At 37.6% G+C, this 21,394-nt stretch overlaps 2 protein-coding genes across 3 annotated transcripts; one reads left to right on the top strand and one right to left on the bottom strand.

Moving 5' to 3' along the window:
• Positions 1-175: 175 nt before the first annotated feature.
• Positions 176-2,445, bottom strand: NDUFB1 (NADH:ubiquinone oxidoreductase subunit B1). Of its 2 annotated transcripts, none has more exons than XM_005520184.3 (3): positions 2,349-2,445; positions 957-1,101; positions 176-492 (listed from the first exon to the last, which is right to left on the bottom strand). In XM_005520184.3, exons 2-3 carry the CDS (start codon positions 1,094-1,096, stop codon positions 456-458), a joined length of 177 nt encoding a protein of 58 aa, XP_005520241.1. In that variant the 5' UTR covers positions 1,097-1,101; positions 2,349-2,445; the 3' UTR covers positions 176-455. The 2 variants fall into 2 exon arrangements, with proteins under 2 accessions (XP_005520241.1, XP_087913721.1); XM_088057595.1 differs by having other exon boundaries at positions 957-1,098; positions 2,349-2,428.
• Positions 2,446-2,469: 24 nt separating this feature from the next.
• Positions 2,470-15,816, top strand: CPSF2 (cleavage and polyadenylation specific factor 2). Its single transcript, XM_005520183.3, has 15 exons — positions 2,470-2,572; positions 3,080-3,265; positions 4,685-4,844; positions 4,929-5,034; positions 6,536-6,665; positions 7,002-7,117; positions 7,674-7,861; positions 8,258-8,548; positions 9,646-9,746; positions 10,445-10,645; positions 11,245-11,397; positions 11,962-12,187; positions 13,827-14,126; positions 15,054-15,188; positions 15,337-15,816. Exons 2-15 carry the CDS (start codon positions 3,117-3,119, stop codon positions 15,427-15,429), a joined length of 2,349 nt encoding a protein of 782 aa, XP_005520240.1. The 5' UTR covers positions 2,470-2,572; positions 3,080-3,116; the 3' UTR covers positions 15,430-15,816.
• Positions 15,817-21,394: the final 5,578 nt, after the last annotated feature.

A 21,394-nucleotide genomic window follows, 5' to 3' on the forward strand; every position in this document is an offset into this window, starting at 1 on the left:
TTAACCACTATTCTAAACAAGCCTACAGAGGAAATTCAAAAAGAAACTTAATCAGGTTCAGTAAAAAAACCGGTCAACCACATTCTGAGTTTTTGGAATAATCCTTTAAAGGCTAGTTCATTAACTAGCAATAAATACACGGATTCCCCACCATACACAACAATAACAACACAAATGATTTTTGCATAGTTTATTCTATAATTCTTCCTCTCTTTTCCAGAGTAGGGAACAACATTTTCTCAATGCTTATGGACTAATGAAATTCCTGAATGCATATTAGTCACGTAAATAAATCAACTTCAAAAAGTAACATCACAAATTAAACTAGCACTGATGAATTGCAGATATCCTTTACTGTAGTATCCTCTCAGGGTAAAAACCATATTCCTGTTCTTTCAATATGTGAGATAAGATGATGGCTCAAACAAAAATGTCTTCCTTTTCATTATCAGCTTCTATCTCCATGTTACTTCTTCACCAGGCTTCAACTCCCTGTGTAGAAAAAAAAATAAGAGGGGAGAGACTAAAATTAGTATCTTTATTTTTAGAAAAATTATTAATAAATATAAGTGTTTATTTTTGTTAGTTAATATTCAACAATAGCTTAATTGAGAGTTACGTAAAAATTTAACTTTCCTTGCAATTGTTGTCAGTTAAAAATCTTTCCATATTGATAAACTTCCTACTTCTTTCAAAAGATTCAATGGATTGACTCCTCTGAATTTCCATTCATTTAAATGGAAGCACAGAGCAACTGACTTCTAAGGAGTTAAAAGACTTTTAATTGGATCAAAAATTAAAAATTCTACTTCTTTTAAATATAATAATCCATTTTCCACTTTAGTGGAAAGACAGGTGTGAAATGGTTATTTTTTAGTTATGCTTACAACTGTAAAAAAGCACTGAGAAGCCCTTTGAAAAATATAAATGTAAGTAAGAGGCATCATAAAGCATACCTTTTATATAATAAGCTCTTGTTTCTGAAGGCAGACAATCTTTCATCATTCCATCTGTCCAAATAGCATCCAATCACAAATCCTAAGGGAACAAGGATGTGAACCCAGTGTTCACGCACAGCTTGGGCAAAATTCACCATGACTGCTAGAAAGAAAAGTGTAACAGGTAAGAGGTACTAATAAACCTGTACTTGGAAACTATTGCATGCTTGGCACCTTTACTCTCACTAGGATTCTACAATGACATAATACACATGACAGCTGTCAAACACTTTCTAGGAGACACACACTGTTCTCAAACCCATACCTGGGTTTCTTAGAAATAATCCTAACTGTTGACATTGGGAAAAAGGATTTCATCCTAAAACAGGAGAGAAGTAGAACATCTCTTTAATTTTCTCATTAAAGCAACTCTACAGAAGTTAGCTGCTCTGCAAAACATTAGAAACACTTAAATAACCACAACTCCTGTAGATGGACACTTTACTTGTGTCAAGTCTCAGAGACAAGTTGTGTACTTAGGGTGAGCTGACAGATAAGAAAGGGAATTTCTAAAACAAGGAAGATCATTTCTAAAATCACAGAATGACAGAATCGTTACGGTTGGAATGGACCTCTGGAGATATCCAGTCCAACCTCTCTGCCAAGGCAGGATCACCTGAAGCAGATGACAAAGGGCCACGTCCAGGTGTTTGAATGTCTCTAGAGAGGGAGACTCCACGACCTCTCTGGGTAGTTGTTCGAGTGCTCTGCCACCCTCAATTTACAGAAGTTCTCCCTCGTCTTGAGACGGAATTTTTCGTGTTTTAGTTTATGGCCACTGTTCCGTGTCCTGTCGCTGGGCACCACTGAAAAGAGTCTGGCACCCGCCTTTGAGATATTTACATGCATTAATAAGATTCCCTCGCAGTTTTCTCTTCTCCAGACTAAAAAGGCCCAGCAAACCTTTCCAACCCAACCAAAACCTTCCAGATTAGGGAATTACAAGCGATTCCAGCGGAGTCTGTCACACACAGCCGCGGGCTCGGAGGCCCGGCCGGTACCGAATGCGAACACCGCCACCGTTCCCGCCTCAGCCGCTGTGGGGCGGCCACGCACCCAGGCCCTGCGGGAGCTGCCACACACCGCCCGCCCCGGGCCCGGGAGTTAACCCGCGACACGGCCCCGCCACCTCCCGGCTCAGCCGCCTCCGGCCTGCCCGGGACCCCGACCGCCCCTCCACGGACAATAGCGCCATAAACCCCACGGCTGAAGGGCGCTTCCGCCAGCCGCCGTGTCCCGGCCGAAGGGGCAGGGGACAGGGCAAGGCGCTCCCAGGGAGGTCCGACAGCAGTTCCACCCCCAACGCCGCTGCCACTGTCACTGCCGCCCCACACGCGACACCACCATTACCGCTGCTCGCGCCGCCGCCGGGACCCGCAGCGGCCGCACCAAGGGCATGGGGACGGGCGGGCCGGAAGACACCACGGGCCGCGCAGGGGCGGGGGGGGAGCGCCCTCCCCCCGGCGGGCTCGCGGTGGTTCCGCCCGCTACCCTTCCGCCTGCTGCCCCTCCTCCCCGCCTCCCGCAAGATGGCGGCAAGCGCGGCGCGGGTTGGGGGTGGTTGAGGGCGGCAGGTATCGGCTCTTTCACATCATCCTCCTTTTCCCCTTGCTCTCCTCGTCTCGGACTGAAGTGGGCGCAGGGCTCGCCCGCGTGACGCCGTCCCCGCCCGGCGAGACTCGTCCCGTCTGGCCAGACTCGGGCGCCGGGGCCCGGTGGGGCGCTGGAGCCCCGAAGCCCCCGGCCCACCCCGCGCTGTGCCCCTGGTCGGGCGGGCCCTGGGTTTGCCATCTCTGGGTGCCCCCATCCGGCTCCGTGGAGCTCCTGTTAACTGCACTGCTCCTAGGGATCCTTTTTTTTAATTATTCTTAATGTATATTGTAGAAAATCAACCTCACCTCTTTCTAATAAGAGCTGCAACAGTAGAATGTTAATACCTGAAACTTAATTGGTATCGAGCAGCTGTGCTGAGCAGTATTAACACCCTTAGCCTGCATATTTTCAGGAATATGTGAAGCTAGGTCTGAGTAACTAGAATTTTTCTTTGTGTCAGTCAATGAAACATTTTGTCCCCCATTTAGATTAGTTCTTTTGGAGAGTAAACACTTGGAGAGGAAAATGACATCGATTATCAAGTTGACTACGCTCTCGGGAGTGCAGGAGGAATCTGCCCTTTGCTATCTATTGCAAGTAGATGAGTTTCGTTTCCTTTTGGACTGTGGCTGGGATGAAAACTTTTCTATGGATATTATTGATTCTCTGAGGAAGTAAGTAGTTCAGTTCATACACCTTTTTTTAAAATAGGTCTTGGTCTTGAAAGTTTTCAAAATTCCGTGCAGTAGTATAATGTACAGTGTTGCTAAATGCAAAATTGTTCTCTTTTTTGTTTTGTTTTGTGTATGTTTTACCTGAAGGGAATCACACGGCTGAAACATTTTCTGTAAAAACTTGGGATTTTTTCTTGTCAGTCCAGTGAATTGTGTCTCTTAACTGTAATTCTCAAACTGCTCCATGTTTGTTTTGGCTTAGATGATTTGCTTGATTTTTATTGTCATAAATGTGACAGTTCAGGGGAGACTGACCTTGGCTTTCAACTAATTTAGAATTAGTGTAGGCTGAATACAGAGCAGTTCAACTCTTGGCTCTTGTTTCAAGTTGAACAGACTGTCAGGAAAACACATTCTGTCAGGACACCAGCCCTGCTAAGGGAAAAAAACCCTCCAAAATCTATCCAGACTTTAACACTGAACTTCTGCAGGTATACAGCAAGGAGCTGTGCTAATTGCCAAATTAGGACTGAAACATGAAATTTGGGAAAGAAACTTAGCTTTTTGTGACAAGTTGTATAGCACTGACACACTTGCAGTGTTCCAAATCTTTCAAGTGAGGATTGTTAGGTACTAAGGATAATTTATAATTTTTTTCAAGTGTCTTAGAAACGATTAGATAAAATTACCTTTTTTGTAACAGCCATCGAGAAGAATGCGTGTGTCCCACTTACTATGCAAGGGAACAAAAAGCTGTCAGTCCAACTTGTATTTTCATTTGTTACATGTGTTTTATGCCCTCGAGTTTTTCAATTATGATATGTAGAAAGGTTTTAGTCTAATTTTATGCAACACTTTCCCAGGAAAAAGAAAGTTTTTAAGAGTAATGAAGTTCCCAAAACTGATGTGCTACTTTTCTTAAATGATATGGTTGATCTATTCTCTGTTTAAAGAAATATATTTTGATTTGATCTTTATCAGTTAAGAATTGTTGTGTCTTTGGTTCTGTTACTTGGCCACTTTCATCAGAAGAAAAGTTGTAGTCTGTTTTTGGGTTTATAAGCAATATATAGCGCCTCTGTACCAATAATATTTTTGGTCCCTCAGTTAATTTGCTTTCTGGTGTCCACATATATACTAAGGTCTTTTTCATCAGGAGTTTGATGTGAAACATAGGTCTTCTGATCTTTAAAGTTATGCCTTCTGAAATCACTTGTGTATTTAAGTACTTAAACATTAGGAAACACCTGTAAGTTTTAACTATGATTTTTAAATCTGTCCCAAACCTTGAAGGGTTTAAATTTCATTGTTTGGCATTCAGACTGTGTATGTGTATGTATCTCAAAATAGCTCTAGCAGGAGATATACAAAACCATACAGAACTCCTTTCAATGGCTTTTGTTGGCCCTCTTCATACAGGCATGTACACCAGGTTGATGCTGTTCTTCTTTCTCACCCTGACCCTCTACACCTTGGTGCACTTCCATATGCAGTTGGAAAAATGGGATTGAATTGTGCCATTTATGCCACTATTCCTGTATATAAAATGGGACAGATGTTTATGTATGATCTCTACCAGGTATGTTTAAGTTGATACTTTCATACACAGCATCTTTGATGTGGTGGAGTGTTTGAATGCTCTGTACCTCTTTGTTTGTTTTAGTCCCGCCATAATACTGAGGATTTCACGCTCTTTACATTGGATGATGTAGACGCGGCCTTTGATAAGATACAACAGCTGAAGTTTTCTCAGATTGTGAACTTAAAAGGTATAGTTGTCACCACAGCTTCAGTGACTTAATTTTAGTGACAGGCAACAGAGTAATTAAGAGTTAAAGTAACTTTTTTAAAGGGTCTGAATTCTGAAATGCTGTGTGTTTTGTAGTGCTGAAGTCATTAGCCTCCTGTCAGTCTGTGTCAATTGCCTCAGCAGTTGTATCTAGAAATGGATAGAAATTTCAGGTAATGCAGAGGACGTCACGCCAGAGAATATTTAGATGTTTGTTTCTCTTTTGTGTTTTTATAACTTTTCTTGAAATTTACTGATGTCTATAAAAAGTATTTACTTCTAGTGGCAGATACCTCAGAACTTTTCATAACAAGAAACACAAGGGAATGCTTTCTAGAGCAGATTGCAGAGACAAAGTTACAGCATGTGCGTGATTTACTGGGGAGGTCTTCAGTGCCTCAGGTCATCCTCAGTGTAACGTATTGCTGGGACCTGTGACAATCAGCAGCTTTCCACTCGTGTTGAATGTAAAGATCAGAATAAAATAAAAACTCTCCTCTTGAACAGAGACACGTACAAGCTGACCACCAGCAGTTTGTCTCTGAAGTGCAGTATTTTACAGGTTCATGAATAGTGCTGCCAAAATACTTGCCTTCCTATTTGAAAAATAGAAAGAGGCTGTTGTCCTTGAAAGACTGTTGGCCCCTTTTTGAGATAGTTGTAGCAAGGATATGTCTGCCCTGGCAATTTTTACATCTAAAGAGTAATTTTAGTGTACAACTTTTTTAAAACAACCAACTGCTTTTATATTTAATGGAGGTGATTTGAAAAGACTAAATGGAGGCATTTAAGAATATACTATATGTTTAATTATTAATTATTACCGTGCACTTCATGCAGCAGAGCCAATGAGTAATGGTTGTGGGTGTCTCATTTTAATCTGACCAAGATACAGGCTGGTATCAATGACAGAATGCAACAGTGCATGTGAAAAGTGCATCAGGTGCTGAAAAATTCTGTCATCCTTGACTGCAGCACATGAACACCTTTTCTGCTATGGTTTGACTTGTGGGTTTGTCATTCTAGAAAGCTTCCAGATAGTGTAATTTATATAAGTTTTCCTAAGTACCTCAAAAGTGAATTACCTAGTAAACATTTAATGTTGCCCCAGAGAGGATACTGACTTTTCATCGTTGTGCTTGGTTTCTTGTGATATGTTTTTTATATAATATACTGTTATTTGTGTCTATAGTTACAGCAGCTCTGCAGTACCTCTGAGTATCAGTGGGAGGTGAAGGGAAGAAGTGATCTTTGTTTTAGTTTCTTTTTTATGGAGGAAATATCAAAGTGAATTGCAAAATATTTTGATGTTACTGGTTAGACAGGAAGGACACATTACTGCTTTTTCATACTTCATATGATTATTTTCTCAGTAGTAATTTAGGCATTCAGTTGTTTAACATTACTATCTCGGTCAGAGTAATTTTAATATGTGGATTTTAATATGTGTAATCTACCTAAAATACTGAAAACCTGTGTAGGCAAAGGACATGGTTTGTCAATCACACCATTGCCAGCTGGTCACATGATAGGAGGCACAATTTGGAAGATTGTCAAGGACGGGGAGGAAGAAATTGTTTATGCCGTTGATTTCAACCACAAGAGGGAGATGTAAGTTCAATATAATAACGTATTGTCCTTAGCTGGGTTAGGTGTGTATCATTTAGTGGGTGATAAAGAGGTGTGGGAGCATTTCCAAAAGTGCATTTCCAGTTCTAATAAGACCACTAATTTCATTTGCATCTAGATTAATCAGTTTGAAGCAAGCATTAGCTCTGTGTTTCTTCATTCCATTCATTTTTATTTATTTGTAAATTTGAAGCAGGAAGCATTCAGCTGTTGATTAGTTTGGTTTCTGTACATGCAAATATCTGGAATCTAACTGTCTTGTTTTTTTCTCATAAAATAGAAATGCAAAAAAGTGATATTTTGCCTTTTTTTCCACAGCCATCTGAATGGATGTTCCTTGGAAATGTTGAGCAGGCCTTCATTACTTATTACAGATTCATTTAATGCGACTTATGTACAGCCCAGGAGGAAGCAAAGGGATGAACAGCTGCTGAGTATGTATTGTTTGGGCTTCAAAAATATCAGTAATGTGATTTATTAGCCACTATAAATTCTTTCTCTATGAGAAATTCATCAGCATTTAAACTTAAGAATCCTTATTAAAATGTAGCAAGTTTTGAATTACTCTTTTCTGATGATACTCATCCTGTGAGTTAAATGTTTTCCTAACAACAATGAACCATATTTGAAAACAGTGTATTTTACCCAGTATCCTTAAATCTCTTCAGGGATTTTTAAATTACCTTCCTCAGCACTTTCTTCTTTTAAACTCCATTTTCTGTTTCTTTTTAATGAAAAGAAAAGAAAGAAATACCAAGGCAGAGAGATCTTCAGAGCTACTAAGAACACTCCAGCTCCCTTTAATTTTGGTGGAAATGTGGATTTTGATCTCTTTTAAAAGTTTCATTTGTTTCTGTGTTCAGTATACTTCTGAATATGATTGCTAGTGTAATACAACAAAAAAAATATAAAATCCAAGCCTCACCACAAACCTTCTAACTTTGGTTCAAAGTGTAAGTAGGTTTTTGTTTTGTTTTTAATTCTTCTTAGCTAATGTTTTGGAGACGTTACGAGGTGATGGAAATGTATTAATAGCCGTGGATACAGCAGGCAGAGTTCTGGAACTTGCTCAGCTTCTTGATCAGATCTGGAGAACAAAAGATGCAGGATTAGGAGTCTACTCTCTTGCACTTTTGAATAATGTCAGCTACAATGTAGTGGAGTTCTCTAAATCACAGGTTTGTTTTGATTTTAAAATCCAATTATGAAGAGTAAAGGAACATTTATGGAAAAGCTTTTCTTTTTAATGGTAAAAAATGGCAATACTGGGTCCTTATTCTGTAGTGCATGTTTGTGTCTCAGCTCTTTTGATCAAGTAACACAGCATCCAGTTGTGACAGTGGCATGTTTGTTGATACTGATTTCTGTTTTTATGATAAGAGCTTTAGCATGGTTTATAGTCATTCAAAAAGGAAACTTAAAGTACTTGCTTCAGTGTTGCTTATGCTCAACATTATTTCTACACCTCCTGAGAAATACTGAAGTAATCATATTGCATCCTGTACTTCATATCAAGCTTGTACTGTTGAAGAACTTCTATTTGTATAGATAACTTTCTTTAATACGTATTTTAGGTTGAATGGATGAGTGACAAGTTGATGAGGTGCTTTGAAGACAAGAGAAACAACCCTTTTCAGTTCCGCCATCTCTCCTTATGTCACAGTCTGTCTGATCTGGCTCGAGTGCCTAGTCCAAAAGTTGTTCTTGCCAGTCAGCCTGACTTGGAGTGTGGGTTTTCTAGAGATCTTTTCATTCAATGGTGCCAGGATTCCAAAAACTCCATAATTTTAACTTATCGCACTACACCTGGAACATTAGCACGATTCCTGATTGATAATCCTGCTGAAAAAGTCATAGATATTGAGGTAAGAGTTTTCTCTATAGCTCCAGGTTTTTATTGTGTGCCATCTGGAGTTATGTGGGCAAAACTGAACATAGTTTCCTTTTTAATCTTCTGGAAATGCTTCTAGTGATGAAGAGAAACCTGAAATCAGTATGTTGCATGTTTATCAAATTGTGGATAAATTTACATAAAAATAGGTCTCCTACTGAGAACTACAAAATAATTCTTCATGGTGTGGCAAATTTAATAGAGCGGAGCATGATTTTGCTTTTAAATATTTATTTTTAAACAACTCTTTCCTTTGTGTTTCTATTATAATAGAAAAAAGTCTGCTTGCAGTTGACGTACAGATTTCCACATATGATGGGTTAGTCTTGCTGGAAAATTCTCCAGGTTTGGATGAGGGGAGCATCAAGTCAAATTAGTATAATATATCTCAACAGGATTAGAAAGATAAGCAAATGCTGGGAATTAGGAGATAATTAATTGCTATTCATGCTTTCAAATTGTTTTCAATAATCTATACACCTGTGTCTACTTCTTTCTAGTGCACATTGTTAATTTATAAAAGCCTCCTGTTACTGCAGTGATAATTTCAGTACTGATGATGCACCTTTATATTGGTTTTACATTGGACTGAAATAATTGAATTACAGTATTAGATTTTTACTAGAATTCAGTTTATTCAAAGTGACCTGTACTCAGAAAACAAGAAACGAAATCTACCATGATTTTGCCAGCTAGTATGACTTTGGTAGGTTCTTCTGGTTTGATGTTAATAATAGAAAAACTAAAAAAACACTGCTCATCTGAGAGTATTTGTCTTCATTTGTTGGAGAGATATTTCCTCAACACATTTTCAGAAATTTTTGGAAAGCTTAATTGGTTTTAATATTTTTAAAAATGCTTTTATATTAAGTAGACTGTACAAATTGACACTATCATGATGCTGCCATGCCAAGGTACCACATTTTTGCCATAGTCTTGTCTTTTATGTGACATACAATTTATATTTACCTTTTGTACCTAAGGACAAATATTCTTGTCAGCAGCATAGAGGAGAAATATTAAAGTTGTGTCAGCTACTCACAATGACATGAATTTTAATTCTATCTGCAGTTGAGAAAACGTGTCAAGTTGGAAGGAAAAGAACTTGAAGAATACCTAGAAAAGGAGAAACTAAAGAAAGAGGCAGCTAAGAAATTAGAGCAGTCTAAAGAGTAAGTATGTTTGCTCATGATCAGAGTTGAGATTTCTATGTTGTCGTTCTATTAGGAACGGCGAAAAGAACGACACAGACTCTCAAGGGAGTCAGAACAGGAGAATTCCTTAGTTTATTGCTTCAGCCTTGTTTTATAGACTGGTTCGTGGAAAGTACAGAAAGGAAACTCTTATTGGTTAGTAAACTGCTACATCACCATCATTGGTCAGTGGTGAACAACACCCTCTGACTTTCTCTTGCAAAGAAAACAAGAGCAGGAAAACAACACCTGGCACGGCTGTTTTCTGTCTCTAAGATTTGTTTTGATTTCTCCTTAAAACTTCCCAGGCTACTTTCTCAGGCTGGACTTGAGAAAGCTATGGGGCCTGCAGTTTCTGCAGGCTCCCTGCAGCCTGCTCCAAAGATAGCATCCACACTATGTGATTATTCTGCTCCTTCAACACTTTTCAGGCCTAAATGAAAATTCAGTAGCCTTGTCTTGAGGGCGCTGAGGAGTCAGGAGTCAGGAATGGTTGTCTTTAATCTGTTATTCCAGTAGACCCAGTTTCATCTGCCATTTGACTTTCTTAGATACATAAACTGTCCTTGGCCTTGGTTAGTGTTATGTCAACTGTTATTTTCTAGTCAGTGTGTTTATATAATATGAAACCTGAAATAAAAAAAGAAGTGCTAGGTTTTTTTGGAATGTCATTTCAGGGCAGATATTGATTCCAGTGATGAGAGTGATGCTGAGGAGGATATTGATCAGCCAACTTTACATAAGACCAAACATGATTTGATGATGAAAGGTGAAGGTAGCCGGAAAGGAAGCTTCTTCAAACAGGCAAAAAAATCGTATCCAATGTTTCCAGCTCCTGAAGAAAGAATTAAATGGGATGAATATGGTGAAATTATCAAGTACGTGGTGGTAATGTATACTAACATAGTAGCTATGAAATAATCAAAAACTAGAAGGAATTAAATTCACCATTTTGTTTCTTTTGCAGCATTGCTATATGCTCTTCAAACTGCTAAGTCTTACAGAAAGCTTATGATAAAGATTGAAGCTGCAGAGTGCTTATCCTTGACCTGTGTTCACACCTCTTAGGATGTATTTTCACTCCTGGCTTTTTTTTAAATTCATTTGAGATAGAAGATTTTTAAATTCTTCTAACCTGACTTTTTTCCGTGTTAAATTTCACTTAATGTTAAATCTGTGAGGTGAGAAAACACTGATCATCCTAACAAAATCTAGTGATATTTGTCAGCTTTGCATAAGGAATACTTGCTAGAAGTCCTCAATTTGCTAGTATTTCGTAGCAAAGTTCTTTTTTAAGATAGGAAGGTTATATTTTCCAAATCATCTCTGTTCAAGTATGGAAATACTTGGCAGGTGTAACAAAATTGCTGGCAATAACAGTTAAAAAAAATTTAGTAGTAATAATCAGCACTGTTTGTTTTTATATTACGTAGTGCTTTGGTTTTACTCTAAAAGCAAAATGCCTTCCATTCTTTAGACCTGAGGATTTTCTAGTTCCAGAACTTCAAGCAACAGAAGAAGAAAAAAGCAAATTGGAATCTGGTTTGACAAATGGAGAGGAGCCTATGGACCAGGATTTATCTGACGTTCCTACCAAGTGTATTTCTGCAACAGAATCCATGGAAATTAAGTGAGTGACTTTGTTCTTCTCAGTTCTGCTAGAACAGTGGCATGGGTACAGTGCAAATTAGGTAAAAGGCTAGCTTGGATTTAAGAAAGTGGGAAAGGACTTGATTTTTGTTTCTTTTTTTCCCCAAGCTAATTTGTATTTGTATGTAGTTTTTCTGGGAGCACAGAACAGTCTTATGGTTGCCCATTCTTAAGAGATTTGGTTTGTTTCCTGTCTGATGGAGACAACTGGAAGAGATAGATGAAAATATACAATGTTAGCTTAGATACTTAAATATGTTTTGTTAAAAGGATAACATATTCAAATATGTTTATTTCATGGATAAGTTATTTTTTTTATAACTTTGTAAGTGGATTTTTTGAATGAATAGTGTTAGATACACACAGCTAATATTTGACAACTGTATTTTACAGATCCATAGTATACTTTGTGCTGACAGCACAAAACATGACTTCTGTTGATGTAAAGTAATTAAAAAATGTCTTAATGAAGTATTTTGAAGCACTCAAAGGTTTAATCTTTTAAATTAAAACATATTATTCTTGGGTTTTTAATTCAAACTAGAGCCAGAGTTACGTACATTGACTATGAAGGACGTTCAGACGGGGACTCAATTAAAAAAATTATTAACCAAATGAAACCAAGACAACTGGTCATTGTCCATGGACCACCTGAGGCCAGTCAGGACCTTGCAGAATGTTGCAGAGCTTTTGGTGGAAAAGATATTAAAGTTTACATGCCCAAACTTCATGAAACTGTAGATGCTACAAGTGAAACTCATATTTACCAGGTAAGATACTGGAATTTTTTAGTTGTGTAACTATTGTGGACTGTAATAGAGCTGTATGAGCAGAATGTAATCTGCTCTCTTTTCTTCGGGAGAGGAGAGGTGATACTACCTGTGAGTACAACTAGTTTTGTGTCATCAAGGCTTTTGTAGTGTTTTTCTGTCTTCTAGATAAGCATTCTCCAGAGGCTTATTATTCATAAGTGTTTGTAAGCTTGACTATGAGACCAGTGTGTTTTTACCTGAAGTGCAAAAGGCAGCATTCATATCCACGGGGCCATTGGTTTGCTTTACTGAAGTGTTTACAAATTTATAATGCCTATATTTAGAATACCATTGTATACTGGCTGCAATTCAGGGTTCTCTTTGGAATCTCAAAGAGCCTTAAAGAGCTAGAATAAAAAAAATGTTTCATACTTAAATAGTACCTAAGAGTGAACATGTAAAATTAGGAACAAGTTAATGATAAAAACAAATAATATACCCATACCCCACAAAAACTTAATGTGATGATTCTTGGAAAGTAAGGTTATGATAATGTACTGCTGTGTGTTATCCATGAAAATTAAATGCAATATATTAAGTCTAAATAAGAAAACTGGAATAGCTTGTGTGAATTATGTGAAAACTGTATATGGTCCCAATTAAATTTTTGAAGTTGTTTAGAGGGAAGGCTCTCACAAACACTTTTTGCAGTAGTCCTTTATTCCTTTGTTCTTTTAAAGTTAATACAAAAACATTGGTAGAATTGTTGAAAGATACTTCTGTCTCTTTCCAAAGAAAAGCCTGTTACTCTCTAGAAAGTAGAAAATTCCAGTTATTAAAAAGTCATCTGGTTATGATTTTAGAACAGCATGTTTTCTGCATGTAGTTTGTTGGTTGTTGGGAGGTTTTTTGTTGTTTTTTAAGCTAGTGTGTAAGAAATGGCCCAGGAGAAGTGCAGTGGCGATGTGAGTGAAGTGTCAGTGTCACAGTGTCATTTGAATGGGCTGTGCTGCACATGGGTGGGTAGCTGGTGGTTGTATCTCACACATGGTTGCAGACTTGATTGCACTATGGGAATCATGGACCTTCTAATGTGGATAACAATCTCTAAGAGTAGAGCTTTTTTAAGGATTAAAGTTCCAGAGTCCACCAGAGGAATTAGGGTAAGGGGACTTAAAAGTCTCATATTTATAACATCCTTTCTTACAAAAAAAGAGTAATTATAATTTTTTTTGAGGGTTGAAATTTACTATTCATCAGTAACCTAAATGTATCTATAGAAACTTCTGAATTTGCTAAGACCAGCTGAGGAACAACTCGGCTGCAAAAAAAATTTCTGTTTTTTTAAAGGAAATGATTACTCTTGCTGTAAATTTAAGTCAGGTTTCCAATTCTATATATTCTTTTTTTATTTTAGCCAAGATGAGAAAGGTGTTGATCTCAGCTGCTTTTTAAATTCTGATATGAGTGTTACACATATTAAATTTTAAATTATCTTGACTTGGTGATACCAGTTCCATCCTTTCTCTCCACATGTGTGCATGAATCAAAACCTTTGGAAAGATGGTGAAGAGAAACTTGCTGATCTTTAAACCTTGAAGTAAGACCTCTGTATTTTCCATGAAACTAATAGTACTTTTATTTTTGTGCAACCCAGGTCCGATTGAAAGATTCTCTTGTCAGCTCTCTTCAGTTCTGTAAAGCCAAGGATGCTGAGTTGGCTTGGATAGATGGTGTTCTGGACATGAGGGTTTCAAAAGTGGATACTGGAGTTATTTTGGAAGAGGGAGAGTTGAGGGAAGATGAAGACATAGAGATGCAAGTGGATGTGCCTTCTTCAGACTCGAGTGTGATTGCACAACAGAAGGCCATGAAGAGCCTCTTTGGTGATGATGACAAGGAGATGTGTGAGGAGAGTGAGATCATTCCTACTTTGGAACCTCTGCCACCTCATGAGGTACAGAAATTATGCTGGTCTGGATTTCTTTTATGAAGACCTCTGTACTCATTTGTCTTTTCCTAGTGCTTAGAGGTTGATCCTGTGGTCTTACTCAAATGAAAGCCTAACTGAAACTGGGTTTTCATGTTTGGGTTTCTCTTTCTTAAACCTGGTGCTGTTCTTTGTTCAGATTTTATGCTTTTCAGTGAGGATGAACTTTTGCATCCATTGAAAGTACCTAGCACACAGTACCATATATTTATGAAAATAAAATTTGAATTAGTGTGTGTCATATCTATAATTATACTTGCAGATAGAGAAATCAGTTGGTGTTAGTTACTTCTGGATTTTATTATGTTTTGTTGATGCTAATAAATACTTCAGATACTTGAGATACAGATCTTTGACATTCATACATCTGCTTCTATAGTAGATTAGATTTGAGAGTTCATGAAATTTAGCTTCTCTATAAATTTACCCTAACTCTTAAAATACTTAGCGTTTTAGAAGATAATATTTTATCCTTCTGTTGAATGATTCCAGTACCTTTTAATCCTAGAGTTGCTTTTTAAGATTCTGTTTCACAGTCCTAAACGCAGTCTATTCTGGGAGCTAGAGAACTGTGGAGACAACTCTAAAGTTTGTTTAGATTCCTGACAACCATCATAGCACACTGTACTGATCAGCAGTAATCTCAGTCCCTGGATCTTCATTGTAGCTTTCTATTTGTCTTCAATATATGAGCAAAGAAAAACCTTTTGCTTTTTGTGATGGGTAACTTCTAAGGCTTTTCTGTCCTCAAGATGTATTGCTGCAGGTGAACAGAAATAGATCCAATTTAGAGTCTATAGTCTTGGCTGCATTGCTGCCTACACAGTAATGAGATCTTTGGAAAAATGGAAGGTGTAAAATAAAAGTAGTAAAATTGTGTGTGTTGTTTTGAAGGTTCTTGGACATCAGTCTGTGTTTATGAATGAGCCAAGACTGTCTGACTTCAAGCAGGTTCTCTTGCGGGAAGGTATACAAGCTGAATTTGTTGGAGGAGTGCTTGTGTGCAACAACTTGGTGGCTGTCCGCAGGGTAGGTGTTCTGTAGTTTAATCTCTTTGGCAAATAATATTATAAAATAATACATATTATTTTAGTAATAAGTAAAATATTATTTTAGTAATAAAAGAAGCTTCTCATTAGTGTAAAGATAATAAATCGAAACATGTCTTTTGTTTCAGACTGAAACAGGACGTATTGGATTGGAAGGCTGCCTCTGCCAGGACTTCTATAGGATAAGAGACCTTTTATATGAGCAATATGCTATTGTCTAAGAAAAGTGTTGCAAAGGTGTTTTCACTTGAACTTTTACAGACAATGGAGGTTTCTCCCCGTTCTCACTTTTTGTAGTTTTCTAATTTATACAGGGAAACCTAATTCATAAGGAACAGTTAGCTGCCATGAACATGTAAATAACTGTTGTTCTGTTCTTCTGTTCTATTCTTCAACCAGTGTGTTGGTACATTCCATGTAGTTGACTCTTAAACTGTTACAACTTGGCATCTTCCACATAACACATTATAAATGAGTTTATGACTATGAATGCCTCTCAGGAAAGGTTCAATTTGTCAGGGTATGTTTTTTTTCCACAGATTTCCTGTCAGAGACTATGAAACATGTAAAAGTCATTGTTTTGTTCTAAAATAAGATTGGAAAAAGAACTTTGGTTTTGTTTGTTTTGGTTTCTGTGTGGTTGGTTTTGGTTTTGGTTGCTTGGGGGTTTTTTTAGTAATTTTGATTTGGGGAACAGTCTCAAATATTTTCCTCTTTTGTTTTTAAATTGAGGTTAGTTGAAGTACATTATTTACAGCCCACTTAAAGCTCAACTGCCTAAAGTTTCCCCAGTGTTAATCTGGCTGCATCTTAACGCTTTATCTGTTCCATCTTACTGATTTGTTCTGAAAGAGCATTTCATATTCTCATCTTCAGGATAAAAAATTACTTGGGCAATTACTCTGAGAAGATTGGATGATATTTTTGGGTAGTTTAAAATGCAGTAATTATTAGTAATAAAATTCAGAGTAACTTCTGTACAAACTTACAGAATTCATAACTCTTAGCTCTTGCAAAATGATGCCAATTGTAAAACCTTTTCTGGGTTCTGATTTTAATACTTTTCAAAGTCTAAAGCCTTTATCCATGCACTGCTGTTTGTTCAGAGTGCCATGAGCCATGATCAGGAAGAACTTTTCTCTTGAAATCTGAGTTCATGTGATGTATTCAATGATTTTGTGCCATGTTCTGTTCTAGCTGACAGTGAGACTTATTGTAGCTGCTGATGCTAGGAATTTACCTTACTTTTTAGGTAAGGATAACACTGTTTTGAGTTCATTAATTTCTCAGAAATTAACTTATGAAAAGAAATGGCCTCTTGAGTTTATTTAATCCTTTTCTCTCCTGTCCACATGTGAAACACCAGCTTTGGCAGTGGAGGGTTGTTTGCTTTTTACGTAAAACAGCAATGTAATATATGCTCCTTGTGTGTATGCTTAAATAAAACCTTTTGAAAAAGTTGCAAAAAATAGGCCTGTGGGCTATCAATGGAAAGATTATTTACTTTGCAGTTCATTCTCAACAAAAATTTTCTATCTGATCTGCAGATTATTCTGTTTAAATAAGTAGCTTAAATGTGAAGATTGTATTAAGCATTTGATAGAATTATATACTAGAAATGTAAAAAACTTGAAAATACAATACTGAGTGAGAATGTATTTTCTTAAACAAAATCTAGAGATAACTAGATAGCTCAGTGCTGTGGATTTTTTTCTTAACAGTCTAGAAAAATGTGTGTTTCCCTTATATTGACCACCAGAACTTCATATAAATGCTCTGGTTTTGTAGCAATGCTATGTAAATCCATATGATGCTGAATACTATTGTATTACTACTGTTGCTGATACTAGTGAACTTTTATAAAGTGAGTTACTTTGTACATAATCGTATTCGCCTTAGGACTTTTACCTCCAGGGCTTAGGATAGCAAGGGATCACGTATGCCTGCATGGAATACACTAATAAAGAAAAAAGGACCTTAGGAAGTCAAAATAGTACTATTTTTTAAAAAAAGGATAAAGACAACAGAGTGTGATGATCATAAACCTTTCTATCAGTTTTGTTTTTCTAACCTACTCATACAAATTCAGCTAAGATTACAAAATGTTAGTGTTATCAGTCACTAAATTCTAGTGTGTGCTGACAGATAATCCCAAATTTGTGTCATCACTGTGGAAAAGGCTGAAGTATTAGCAAAACAGCTGACTTCGTATTTTAGTCTATTCAGCATGAGTGTGGCTGAAGTGTGAAATCAGACCTAGAAAGCTGACATGCAAGGTGAAAGTTGTCAGCTAGGATTGGAGTTCTGGACTTCTGTAGAAAATGTATCTCAGACTGTACTGGTGCTGTGGGGCAGGTGTGGTCCTCACCCAGGGATTCAGTGTTTGTAAAGCAGTGTGTGCCTCAAGCCATTGCCCATAAATTTTGCCTATTCTGCTGTCAGTTCCCTGATACGTTCTTAACTATGATTTTCTTCAGACAGTAATTGAATTTCTCTGTATAATTTTCAGAGTTACTAGTCTGGTTCTTGTTTTTATCTCAGTTAAAAGATTAATTTCCCCTTACCTTCACAAAATGTCAATACTGCCATGATCTGTAAGTTGTATTTTCGGGCTTCTATATTTTCTTCATAAGCAGTAGAACTGTGACAGAGTACCACTTCTTATTCTGTGCTCTGTTGCTCTTGAGGGTAAGAGCATTAACTTCAAATCTAGGTTTGGTGTTCACCAGTTAAAAATATTTCCTTCCAGGGCTTCTGGATAGTTCCAGTTCCTCAGATAAGAAGAGCCAAGGGTATGTGGAGACACAGGAAAGGTGGAAACTTGCCTTCTTCCATCCCCCAAGTCTGTAGTACTTGTGGTAATTTCTGAGCTTTTGTAGTCTCTTCCTGTACCTCTGCAGTAGAATGTGAACATGTGTTTTAAACTATTAAGGGAATGAAGAAGCAGAACTCTAATGATAAAAAAAATAATTCTAACATTAATTATTATTCTGTTCCTATTATCAAAACATAGCTTTGCCCTGAGTTAAATAACACTGTGACAGTTTCATTTTTAATCATTTTACTTTGACAATATGGGCTGGAGGTGAAGTGAAGCTGAAAATCTTCTCAATCCTTTAACAATATTTAGATTTAACCAGATTCACTTCTCAAAATATGCTGTTAATGGAAATGCCCAGCATTCTGTCAGAGTTACAGTCTTGTGGGAGAATTTGAGATCTAATTGCTGCTATAACTTGCTTGGAAATATAGGGATTTCCCCATATTTCTACTAGCTTTTATTTGGAGTCAAATGCTATTCATTAGGAATTACAAAGCAGAGACATGCTCCCTCCCCACCGTCCCATCTAAATAATTGTTATAGATGGTTGTACCCTAAAACACTTGTTTTGTACAGAATCAAGATTTCTTTGATAAGGCATGACATGTGTTAATACTTCAGGTAGGAAAGGGGAGTGTATTGCCTGGGGACAACATTTAAGCTTGGTTCTGGCCAGGATAGGGTTGATTTTTGCAGCAGCCAGGTGGAGCATGGCCAGGACCCAGGGGTTATTCCATGCCACCTCAGGTCATTTTCCAAGAATGGGGAAGGGGTCCCTTCCTGGCTGTGGTTGGGTATTGTTGGGCTCTCTTTGGTGCAGGGCTGAGCATTCACTTGGGAATCACTCACTTCCCTTGTACACTTTCATTATTAATGTTGTTGCTGTTACTGTTCATTTTCTTATTTCATTGCTATTTCTGGTAAATTTTTCTTATCTCAACCCATGATATTCACTTTTTGTGGCTCCAATTCTCTTCAGCCCCAAGAGGGGAGGGAGAGAGGAAGGGAGGAGTGAATGAGTGGCACATGCTTTGGAGTGTTTTCGTCAGAACACTGAACAGGAGAATACCATTCCTAAACCATGAAAACTACTAAAATTTTTTTGAGAATGTATCAAAAGTAGTCTTACTGTAAGGATCTGCATGTTGCATGATATTCTGTTTCATGGCTTTTAGAGATGTTTTCATGGTTTTGAAAAGGAAGTGCTGGGGAAGATGATCTCACAGTCAAAGCTGATAAAGAAATGTATCTAGTAAACAGAATTGTAGTTCTTGGTCTGAAAACTGTGTAAGTAGCCAGTGGTAGTTCAAAATGGGATAATGAAACCAGATCAAAAGAATTTATAAAATTACCAGTTGACATTTATTTTTAAAAATAATTTAAACAGTATTAAGTCTTGCCTTCTCTTGAGACTCTTTTTGATTGGGTAAGATATAATACAAAGATCAAAATTCCATAGAATCATAGAATGGTTTGGTTTAGAAGGGGTCTTAAAGATCATCTGGTTCAGTGCTCTGCCATGGGCAGGGACACCTTTCACTAGACCAGGTTGCTCAAAGCCTCATCCAACTTGGCCTTAAGCATTTCCAGACATGAGCCATCCACAACTTCTCTGGGCAACCTGTATGCCACCCCCACTCAGAGTGAAGAATTTCTTCCTAGTACCTAACCTAAACCTATTCTCTTTCAGTTTAAAGCCATTTCCTCTTGTCCTATCACTACATACCTTTGTAAAAAGTCTCTCTCCACCTCCTCTGTAGGACCTCTTTAACTACTGGAAGAGTAGAGCTTTCTCTTCCCCAGGCTAGACCACCCCAACTCTCTCAGCCTGCTGTCGTGGGAGGTGCTCCAGCCTCAAATCATCTTTGTGGCCTCTGAAGTTGCTCCAAGAGGTCCATGTTCTTCCTGTGCTGAGGACCCCAGAGCTGGATCCAGTGTTTCAGGTGGGGTCTCACCAGAGTGGAGTAGAGGGCAGATCCCCTCCCTCACTCTGCTGCCCACACTGCTTTTTGTGCAGTCCAGGATACAATTGGCTCTCTGGCCTGCAAAGTGCACATTGCCAGATCATGTCCATCCTGCAGCACCAGCATTTATTTTGGGAGTCTTGTTGAGTCTTGTAACTCTTGGTTAGCCAGAATTGAAGTGAGCAGTAATCATCCCTTTAAGAGCACTTTTTTTATTTCCAGTGAAGTTGAAATCTTGCATTATAACACCACAAGCTTTTGTAGAAACTCATTTCCTTGAAGGGCACTGGAAGGGCAAATATTTCACTGAATGGTTTAGATGATCTAAAATGGTATGATAAGCAGCATATGTTGTGAACTATTAATTACATCACTCTGCTTGACCAGTATTAACCAAGGGATGAAAGAGCTTGTTGTTACAGATCAACTACACTAATTACATTTATAAAATTCTTAGTTCTGTATTGTGAAGGGTGTCTTAGTGTTTTCTGGCAGAGGAACTCTAAGGAGTGGTTGCAGTTCAGTGGTCAGTGAAGTGATCCTTCCTTTCAGCTCTAACACTTCCTCATGTTGGTAGAAGATGAATATAGTTATGAGTATTTGGGAGAACAAGTTTGTTTGCTACAGTGAACTTCAAGTTTTACTGTCTTTGATAGGTTATGTATTACCATTGTGATAAGAAGTAAAAACAAAAAAATTAAAAATCAAAAAACACAAAAAACCCAAAAAACAACAAAAAACACACTCCAGCATTCTTTAGTAGAACTTCCAGTAAGCCCTGTAACTGTTCTCTGGAAGGGAAGGATCCATACAAACTCTTGAGGTCAGAAGAAACAAGTTTGCTCTATGAGCTTTAAGCAGTAAAAACCTGCCTATTGTTGTATAATCCTCTTAGGTGATGGAAGCTAGATCTGTGATTCAACAGCTGAATGATAATGAGCTAAGCATCTGCCAAAAAGTATAGCTTGTAACTGCAATCTGGCAGTCATCAATTTTGGTAATGAACAAATACATTGCTTCAGTTGTGCAGGCTTTTCTTAAGTATTTTTCATTTTCAGTGCAGCTTTTGGAAGTGATAAAAACTTCTCTAAAAGCTACTTTTGAAAAACTATTCTGAAGAAATTTGCAATGGTGGTCAATTAAAAAATAATACAACCCAAACCACAAGCTTTCTGTTGAACTTGGCCCAAGGTTGATACCAGCTTTTGTAAAATTGACTATGGAAAATTACATGGGAAACCAATGGAGAGCATTCATCATGTTGTGTAGTAGTGGCTACCATGCCCTTGCTGGTATTTAAGATGTAGAAAATAAAGCATAGAATTTAATATCAATAACAATGTAAGAACTTTTGCAAGTAAATAAAAATTCCATCTTCAAAATGTTGAAGGTTTTTATTTC

This window comes from Pseudopodoces humilis, chromosome 7 (assembly GCF_049639895.1).
Source record: "Pseudopodoces humilis isolate 2021_Gansu_Grassland_sample_001 chromosome 7, ASM4963989v1, whole genome shotgun sequence".
NCBI classification, from domain to species: domain Eukaryota; kingdom Metazoa; phylum Chordata; class Aves; order Passeriformes; family Paridae; genus Pseudopodoces; species Pseudopodoces humilis.

What these genes read in the sequence shown, in the direction of transcription:
- NDUFB1 (XM_005520184.3), bottom strand. Translation starts at nt 1,096, where the DNA reads ATGGTGAATTTTGCCCAAGCTGTGCGTGAACACTGGGTTCACATCCTT. An exon ending in AAGAGCTTATTATATAAAAG is followed by an intron (nt 493 to 956) that starts GTATGCTTTATG and finishes TTTTCTACACAG; the next exon opens with GGAGTTGAAGCCTGGTGAAG.
- CPSF2 (XM_005520183.3), top strand. Translation starts at nt 3,117, where the DNA reads ATGACATCGATTATCAAGTTGACTACGCTCTCGGGAGTGCAGGAGGAA. An exon ending in TTATGTATGATCTCTACCAG is followed by an intron (nt 4,845 to 4,928) that starts GTATGTTTAAGT and finishes TGTTTGTTTTAG; the next exon opens with TCCCGCCATAATACTGAGGA. An exon ending in ACAGAATCCATGGAAATTAA is followed by an intron (nt 11,398 to 11,961) that starts GTGAGTGACTTT and finishes AATTCAAACTAG; the next exon opens with AGCCAGAGTTACGTACATTG.